The 8,497-nt window shown below is 53.7% G+C and overlaps 3 protein-coding genes across 5 annotated transcripts in view; 1 reads left to right on the forward strand and 2 right to left on the reverse strand.

Moving 5' to 3' along the window:
• The window catches only part of ALKBH7 (alkB homolog 7), a 2,359-nt gene extending 1,119 nt beyond the window's left edge, over positions 1 to 1,240 (forward strand). Inside the window, exons 2-4 of the mRNA XM_014531869.1 lie at positions 431 to 616; positions 705 to 829; positions 1,010 to 1,240. Coding sequence (XP_014387355.1) covers positions 431 to 616; positions 705 to 829; positions 1,010 to 1,172 — 474 coding nt within the window. The 3' untranslated portion in view covers positions 1,173 to 1,240. The remainder of the gene's footprint in view (positions 1 to 430; positions 617 to 704; positions 830 to 1,009) is intronic.
• Positions 1,241 to 1,367: 127 nt separating this feature from the next.
• Positions 1,368 to 3,411, reverse strand: PSPN (persephin). Its single transcript, XM_014531918.1, has 2 exons — positions 1,900 to 3,411; positions 1,368 to 1,812 (listed from the first exon to the last, which is right to left on the reverse strand). The coding sequence occupies exons 1-2, from the start codon at positions 2,051 to 2,053 to the stop codon at positions 1,505 to 1,507; spliced, it is 462 nt and encodes a 153-aa protein (XP_014387404.1). The 5' UTR covers positions 2,054 to 3,411; the 3' UTR covers positions 1,368 to 1,504.
• Positions 3,412 to 5,559: 2,148 nt separating this feature from the next.
• GTF2F1 (general transcription factor IIF, polypeptide 1, 74kDa) overlaps positions 5,560 to 8,497 on the reverse strand; it is a 7,659-nt gene continuing 4,721 nt past the window's right edge. For 2 of the 3 annotated variants that reach the window (XM_014531908.1, XM_005884403.2), the window contains 7 exons: positions 7,786 to 7,970; positions 6,910 to 7,063; positions 6,642 to 6,823; positions 6,446 to 6,519; positions 6,223 to 6,361; positions 5,900 to 6,017; positions 5,560 to 5,812 (listed from right to left, as the gene is read on the reverse strand). In XM_014531908.1, the coding sequence (XP_014387394.1) occupies positions 5,608 to 5,812; positions 5,900 to 6,017; positions 6,223 to 6,361; positions 6,446 to 6,519; positions 6,642 to 6,823; positions 6,910 to 7,063; positions 7,786 to 7,970 (1,057 nt within the window). In that variant the 3' untranslated portion in view covers positions 5,560 to 5,607. The remainder of the gene's footprint in view (positions 5,813 to 5,899; positions 6,018 to 6,222; positions 6,362 to 6,445; positions 6,520 to 6,641; positions 6,824 to 6,909; positions 7,064 to 7,785; positions 7,971 to 8,497) is intronic. The other variant, XM_005884404.2, reaches the window with a different exon arrangement.

An 8,497-nucleotide genomic window follows, 5' to 3' on the forward strand; every position in this document is an offset into this window, starting at 1 on the left:
TGGGGGCAGAACCTTGGGAGTCTTTGAAGATGAGGGCAGGGCCATAACTGGAGGCAGGACCTGGAACCGAAGGGTGTTTGGGGTACAGGACCAAGGTTTGGTAGAGAAAGGGGTGTAGGGGGAGGAGAGGGAGGGTCACCGTTTGAGGACAGAAACTGACACAAAATTGAATATTGGGGCGAGGCCAGCATTGGAGTCTGGATTTGGAACTGAATTGGAGCCAGGGGTTGGGTACAAAAGACTGAGGCCAAAGATCATGGCTTAGATAGGACAAAGTTTGTGAGTTGAGGGTGAGATCAGGGGTCATGCAGGAAACCAGCCCCTGGCTCTGCATTCTGCCCTTCCCTACCTTAGTTTCCCTGTCTTCTCCCCAGAGTGCCGTGTTCCCCCCACCCCACATACCCCCCGGAGTTTCCAGGCTTGACTTGAGCTCTCTCTGCAGGCCATCCATGGCTTCCGAGAGACAGAAAAGTCTCGCTGGTCAGAGGCAAGCCGGGCCATCCTGCAGCGTGTTCAGGCAGCCGCCTTTGGCCCAGGCCAGACCCTGCTGTCCTCAGTGCACGTGCTGGACCTGGAACCTCGGGGCTACATCAAGCCACACGTTGACAGCATCAAGGTGGGCAGAAGCCTGCAGCTTGAAGCTCCCAGCTGGGGTTGGGCCAGCCTGGCCAGAGCCTGACCCACCACCCTGCTCCCTCTTCCAGTTCTGTGGAACCACCATCGCTGGCCTGTCCCTGCTGTCTCCCAGTGTCATGCGGCTGGTACACACCCAGGAGCCTGGGGAGTGGCTAGAACTCTTGCTGGAGCCATGCTCACTGTACATCCTTAGGTACTGCCCCGCCAAGAAGCCACCACCCTACTAATCACTGGTCAGACGCTACCCAGCACTTCAAGCACCGTCTCTCATTCAGCCCTCCCAGAAAACTACCATCCACTACACAGCAGACGCTTAGCCTGGAACAGGGGTGCCCTCACCCTACCCAGTCACAGCCTCTGTTTTCTCTTTCAGAGACTCTGCCCGTTATGACTTCTCCCATGAGATCCTTCGGGATGAAGAGTCCTTTTTTGGGAAACTTCGGGTTCCCCGAGGCCGACGCATCTCCGTGATCTGCCGCTCCCTCCCTGAGGGGCTAGGACCAGAGGAGCCTGGGCAGCCACCCCCAGCCTGCTGACCCCCAGGCCCTTTGCCCAGCTTCTCAGGGACACTGTTTGTGAATAAAGCTAGGAAATGGACAAGGTGGCCTTCCTTGCACTGGCTGTTTGCTGGGGCTGGGATCTGCAAGGGAAGCCCAGACCCTACCTGCCCACCAACCAGGAACCAAGATGACAAGGTCAGAGCACCCCACTGAACACAGAATCACAAGACCCCAGGATCAATTTCCTTTATTGTGTCCCTTGCTGGCATCCCTAGCCCACCCCATCTTCTCATCTTCTGGGCATCCAGGTCTCCAATAAATAGGTCATCAGACCTCTGGTGTGGCTGCAGGGCCCCGTCTGGGCACCCTCAGCCACTGCAGCCGCAGGCAGCCGCTGAGAGCTGGGGCAGCCACTGCCAGTGGTGGTGATCATCCAGGAAGGCCACGTCAGCATAGCGGGTGGGCTGGCAGCAGGGGCTTCCATGTGCTCGGCCCTGGCTCCGCAGCCAGGCCAGCGTCAGGCTGTGCTGGGTGCGGGCACCTCGGGGACAATTGCCAGCACAGTAGCGGAAGATGATCGTCTCCTCCGAAGCATAGCCCAGGCCCAGCTCCACCACTGGCAGGGCCAAGCTCCGCAGCTGGCATGGGCCAGCCGGGGCTCGGCGCAGGCGGGCACCTGGGTGGGAACAAGGGGCAGTTGACAGTGGTCAGGGGTTGGCCAGGAAGGAGTTGGGGAGTCACACGGGGTGCTGGGGATCCTTACCCAGCTGTGCCTTCCAGGTCCCTGTGTCTGCTGCTGGCTCAGATGAGAGTGTTCCCTCCACCACTGGAGCCCCTGGAGTACTCGGGTTCCCGCCGAGGCCCAGCTGCAGGGATAGGAGCAGCAGAGAGCCGAGCAGGACTCTTCCTATGGCCATTGTGACGAACAGGTCCTGAGGATGGAGAGGTCCTGCGCTCTCAATTTATCCCCATCTGGGCTGGGAAATAACCTCTTCACTGCCGGATGCTGTATGGGCACGAAGGCCCCATGTCCCCCACCAGCTTGTCTCCCACATCCTCAGACCCAGGCAGGCCAACTCCCTCTGTCCCACATTCTTTCCTTCTAAGAGTTAAGGGCTCAACCCCTCATCTGGACATTCCATAGATCTATTTCTGACACGCCCTCCACACCTTGATTTAAGAGTTGAAGCGGCAGCCAGGGCCCAGCCCAGGGTGAGCAACCAGGGTCCCTGCCCCACTGTCCCACCTGCCATGTGGAAGGAGAGGTGGGGGGGGTATGTTCTGTGGGTCCCCCATTGGGGCCCCTTCCCATTCAAGCAGGGTGCTGAGGCTCAGGAGCCCCTGTGTTGGGCACCAGGTGGAATGGATATGTTGGGTGGGTGGGGAGCGGGAGCAGGGAAGAGGTGGTTTGGCAGATGAATTAGCTAATGGGGACTCATCCATCATGGCTCCAGCCTAGAGGATTAAGACATCATGCCCCTGTGTCTGGGCCTGGCTGAGCCAGTGTCAAAACAGGAAAAGGGAGAGGCTCCAGGACAGCCAAGAGTTGGGACACAAGGGGCCGGAAGCTCACCCTGCAGGGACTCCTGCCTCTAGAAGGCCCACCAGAGGACCCTGGGACTCAGCCGGTCCTGGTGTCCAGAGCATCAGCAAGAAGGGAGGTTGGCTCCCACTGGGTCTTGGAGGCAGTTGCAAGTCACAGTGACTTCTATACCCTGCCTCTGTGGCCCCTGGGAAGTGAGACTGTCCCTTACCTCTGAAAGGAGGCTAATCAGTCCCTCCCACATGAGGTTCTGAGGACAGTGATTAACATGGTGTTTGGCACTGAAGAGCTTGGGAGAGCTTTTGAGACAAAGGAAATTCAAATAGCTTTTGCATGTTTGAAGAGGTGCTCGACCTCACACAGGTGAGATTGAGTTAAAACTCGACTCGGAACCCAAGATTGGCAAAAATCAGAGCTTGCTTTCACATGGCTGGGGTGCACGCATGACATAGGTGCATCCCCACACTGTGGGTGGGAGTGTAAGTTGGTAGCAGTTGAGCAGTTGATACTGAAACTGCAAATCCCATCCCTTTGACCCCGAAACTGTTTCAGGAATTTATGCGTAGCAGGTGAGCAGACACAAACTCAGGACTATCCGCTGCTTTCTATCAGCAAAAGATCAGAAATGACCGGAAATCTACATACAGGGGATTGCTTCACTAATTTGGTATGGTTGTTCTTTTTAAAAAAATACATTTTATTGATTTTTTTACAGAGAGGACGGGAGAGGGATAGAGTTAGAAACATCGCAGGGGATGTGCCCGCAACCGAGGTACATGCCTTTGACCAGAATCGAACCTGGGACCCTTTAGTCCGCAGGCCAAAGCTCTATCCATTGAGCCAAACCGGTTAGGGCTGGTGTGGTTGTTCTTATTGCAGTACCTATTGAGACTACTTTCAGAAGTAGTCCAGAGTCACCCAGAATTAAACGCAGGCAGAATTTGAACCCACGTCCTGCTGAACACACGGTCCCTGCTCCTAACCACTGAGGCATATGGCTTTACTGGTAGGTCACAGTCCACGTGGCCGAGTATAGGGGTAAAAATCCCAGGACAAAGGGTGAGAGCATCTTTCCTGCTGCCCCAAAAAGGCCTGGTGGAAGTATGGGGAGGGAGGTTGGACCGACCTGGGACATTCCTAGGAATTAGCCTGACATCTCAGGCATTCCCATTCGACAGCCAAGGTCCTGTGGAACTGGGTGGGGAAGTTTTCCACCTGCAGTTTCCAGCCGAGGGCAAGATAGAAATCTGGATCACTTGGGATAGGGGTTCAAAAGTAGCACCTGCTGCCAAATTTCATTTCCAGCAGCATTATTGTCCATGAAATTGAACAGTCCTCCCACTACAGAACATCTAGCAATGCTGGAAAAAATAAATGCATAACCAACTTGTAAGAAAGGGAATCCCCAGAAACATCACTGGAGAGCTGAAAAAGGTGCCAACATCAGCAATAAAAGGGGTTTGGGTTTTTGCTGCCATGTAGGGACAAAGCCCTGAGCTGAGAACCATCCCAGTGGGCTGGGACTCGTGGGGCATCTGGTGGGAGCAAAGGCAAAAACCATTTACAAGGACCGGCCTGTAGACCATCCAGGAGTCCCACAGATAGAGCCCCAAGCTGGCCACCAGTTCCCCTATCCAAGGTTACAGTCATGAAGACCAGTCAGAAGATAGAACAGGAAGCCTGTGAGCTTCAGGTGCTGATGTGTCTGATAAAAACTCTAAGATGCTTAAAATAAAAATGTGAAAGGGATGAAAAACATTTAGGACAGTCTAGTCTGCATGGCTCAGTGGTTGAGCATCGACCTATGAACCAGGAGGTCATAGTTCGATTCCCAGTCAGGACACATGCCTGGGTTGCGGGCTTGATCCCCAGTGTGGGGCGTGTAGGAGGCAGCCAATCAATGATCCTCATCATTGATGTTTCTCTCTCTCTCTGAAATCAATAAAAATATATTTAAAAAACACACACACATTAAGGACAAAACACTCAAAACAGACCAGCTGCCCTGGCCGGTGTGGTTCAGTTGGTTGAGCATCATCCTGTGCACCAGGGGATTGCCAGTTTGATAGCAGTCAGAGCACACATCCAGGTTGCAGTTTTGGTCCTCCACTGGGGTGTGTACAAGAGGCAACCAATCAATATTTTTCTCTCTGATAGATGTTTCTCCTCTAAAATCAATAAAAACATTTTAAACTGGCCCTAGCCAGTTTAGCTCAGTGGGTAGAGTGTTAGCCTGCAGACTGAAGGGTCCCAGTCAAGGGCACATGCCCGGATTGCTGGTTTGATCCCCAGTAGGGGGCATGCAGGAGGCAGCTAATCAATGATTCTCATCATTTTGTTTCTCTCCCTCTCCCTTCCTCTCTGAAATCAATAAAATTTAAAAAACAAAACACACAGACCAGCTGATCTGAAAAAGAAACAGCTGAAGAGAGAACTGGCAAAGTGGAAGACAGACCTGAAGAAATCACCCCATGTGCAAAATAAGTTCTGAGAGACATCTCAAGGCTCTAGAACAGGGGTGGGCAAACTTTTTGACTCGAGGGCCACAATGGGTTCTTAAACTGGACCGGAGGGCCGGAACAAAAGCATGGATGGAGTGTTTGTGTGAACTAATATAAATTCAAAGTAAACATCATTACATAAAAGGGTACGGTCTTTTTTTTTTTAGTTTTATTCATTTCAAACCGGCCCTCGGGCCGTAGTTTGCCCACGGCTGCTCTAGAAGGAGGAGTGGGGGAGAATAAGAGAAGTAAATTGAGAAGAATGCTGCTTAGGTTTTTCCAACTTATTAATGCTGGGTCCTGGGATTCAGGGAGCAGGGTGACAAGTGGACAGTTGGACCCACAGCAATGAGTATGTGGAATTCAAGAGCCCATGAACTTCTGGAGACGAGCTTATTTATTGGGCAAAAGGGTGGGGGCCAGCCCCTCACTCCTTGAGGGAGAAGTGCATCTTGTCGTTGATCATCTTGCGCTCAGGGTTTAGGCGTTTGAGGATCTGGGCAAGCACGTTCACTGTCTGCTCGCTGCTCAGCCCTGTCTTCTTGGTCTGGAACTTTTTCAGCAGGTCTTTCGTGGTCATGGGCTTCCGTGTCAGGTAGCGGCGCACAGCGTCCTCAGTCACCTGCACATCACTGGAGCACAGTGGAGAGTGGGGAGATTAGTGGGTGGCCCTCCTTCCCAGTGGTCCCCTCCTGCCCCTGCTGTCCTCACCAACTTACCCACTGCTGGGGGTTGACTTCCCAGATTGGGGCTGAGGGGTCGACTTCCCAGACAGGCTCTGGGGTCCACTGTCCAGCCGCAACCGCTTAGCTGCTGTCGCCTCATTTGTCTGCTTTCCTGTGAGAGCAGAGGCAGGGCTGAGTATTAGAAATGTGACACTGGACATGTTGGGAGACCCCAGGCCGGGTGGTGCCTAGATTATGGATACAAGGAGCTCAGGGGCAGATAGGTGTCAGCCCCTTGATCTGGCCTCAGATCCTGATGCTCAGTGCACACAAGAACAAAGGTCAGGAGGTTGCAGTGGGACGGGAAGGCCACCCACCTTGCTCCAGTTTGCTGGCAGCTGCCCGAAGGGTGGAGGAGGTGTTGCCACTCTCTGTGCTGGGTGTGCCAGGCCGGCTATTGCCCCTTGAGCTGCCCCCTGATGGCTTCCGCTCTCTCTTGGGGGGAGTCTTCTTTTTCTGCAAATTTTAGGGTTGGGGACGTGAGTCTGGAAACAGACACCAGGGCCGACATCCCTCCTCCCAACCCTCGCTGGGCCTTACAGCCATGAAGAGAGCTGAGGAGGCCTCACTGTCAATGTCACTTTCTTCTGAGCTGTCAGACTCATCACTGCTGTCTGTATGGGGACAAAGAAGAGCTGTCAGGATCAGAGGCACCCACACCCACCCTCAGCTCTATCTCAGATAAGGGGATCTAGTAAGGCGCAGAGGGGACAGAAGCCTAGAAAGCCAAGCCCACCTCTCTTCCGCTTCTTCTCTTGTGGGGTGGGTGCCTTCTTCTCCTCCTCCTCCTCCTTGTCCTCCTCAGGAGGCTTCTCCTCCTCACTCTCCTCACTGCTTTCGCTCTGCTCATCCACGCCCTTGGGACCCTCCTCCTGCTGGGTGACCTTGGGCTTGCCCTCCGGCTCTTCCTCAGAGCTGCTGCAACCCAGAGAGTGAGCAGAGGGTGAGTGAGCTCTTCCTCCAGGCTGTCCCCGGGTCTCACACCTGCCTCCCGCCTGCCTCACCTGGAGCCATCAGACATGTAGTCCACCTCCTGGCCCTCAAAGTCCCCATCATCACTGTCCTCGAAGGCCTCATCATCTGACCCCTTCTTCTTCTTCTTCTTCCGGCCTGCCTTAGTCATCGGTGCCTTCTTCTTGGCCTTGGGGGCTTTGACACCTGGGGAAGTGGAGGGGGCTGAGCACTCATGGGGGTTTGTATATTCAAGGACATTGGGACATCTCAGGCCTTGACCAAGGGGGAGATGGCCAATTCTTAGAGAAAGCAAAGGGCTTGCCTAGGGGCAACACCTCTCATGTGCAAACCAAACCAATCTGGGATCTATACCCGCTGGCCACAGCCTTTCTCCAATCTCACACTGAGGGCCACTGTCTTCTGCACTAAATCACTCTTGGAGCACAGAGCCCCTGGAATGATTCAAACTGGTGGATCCCACCATATCTTTTTTAAAATATGTTTTTATTGATTTTTTTTTTTTAAGAGAGAGGAAGGAAAAGAGAGAGGGGAAACAATGATGTGAGAAACATCAATCAGCATGCACCCCAAACACAGATCAAGCCTGCAACTTGGGCATGTGCCCTGACTGAGAATTGAACTGGAGACCTTTCAGTGCATGGGATGATGCTCAACCAACTGAACCATACCGGCCAGGGCCCATCACTCATTTCCGCCTCCAACTCATTCTGGTGCTTCTGCAAGTGGCCCTGCATGGCATGTTGTGCCTGCCTCTCATCTCCCAGGAAACTGTAAACTGTTTTTTTTCAATAGCATTAATCACTCTGTGTTGTCACTCAACTACCTTTATAAAGTAAGACTCAAGCGCGACTTAGGCAGCTGTGCCGAACACCCCAGCCACCAGGGCAGGCTCTGCCCAGGCTCACCCTCCTCGCCGCTGGCCTCGCTGTCATCAGACGACATCTCCAGGTCGTCTTCCAGGTCATGGATGCGCAGCTCACTGGGCTTTTTGCGGCCACGCTTATCCTTCTCCTCATCCTCCTCGTCCTGGTCCTGGTCTTTGAGCCGCCGCTGCTGCATGATGCTGAAGTGGTTCAGGACTTTGTTCCTCCTGCAGGCGGAGGTAAGGGGTACACTGGGGTCTGATAACAGGCCTGGCTCCAGGGCCCTCCTCCAGGAACCAGGTCTCTTCCCTGCACGTCACTGGATGTTCCCCAGAAGGGAACCACAGACATGAGTTAGGTGATAAGAGGCATGATCTGACCCCAGGGGACTCGCACATAACATGGACACCCTAAAAGCACACGGGGAGAGCTGACCCTTTTTCAGTTCCCTTTACCCCGAGCTCTCAAGGAGAAGGTGTTGGTGTGGTGTTGGCATCCCAGCACCTCTCTCAGCTCAAGACCAATTTCAGGTCCACACGAAGACACATCAAAATTAAAATAACAAAGACGCCCAGCCAGCATGGCTCAGTGGCTGAAAGTCAACCTATGAACTAGGAGGTCAAGGTTCAATTCTCAGTCAGCCCACATGCCCGGCTTTCAGGCTCAGTCTCCAGTGGGGGGCGTACAGGAGGCAGCCTATCAATGATTCTCTCTCATCATTGATATTTCTATCTTTCTTTCCCTCTCCCTTCTT

This window comes from Myotis brandtii, unplaced genomic scaffold (genome assembly GCF_000412655.1).
Source record: "Myotis brandtii unplaced genomic scaffold, ASM41265v1 scaffold827, whole genome shotgun sequence".
NCBI classification, from domain to species: domain Eukaryota; kingdom Metazoa; phylum Chordata; class Mammalia; order Chiroptera; family Vespertilionidae; genus Myotis; species Myotis brandtii.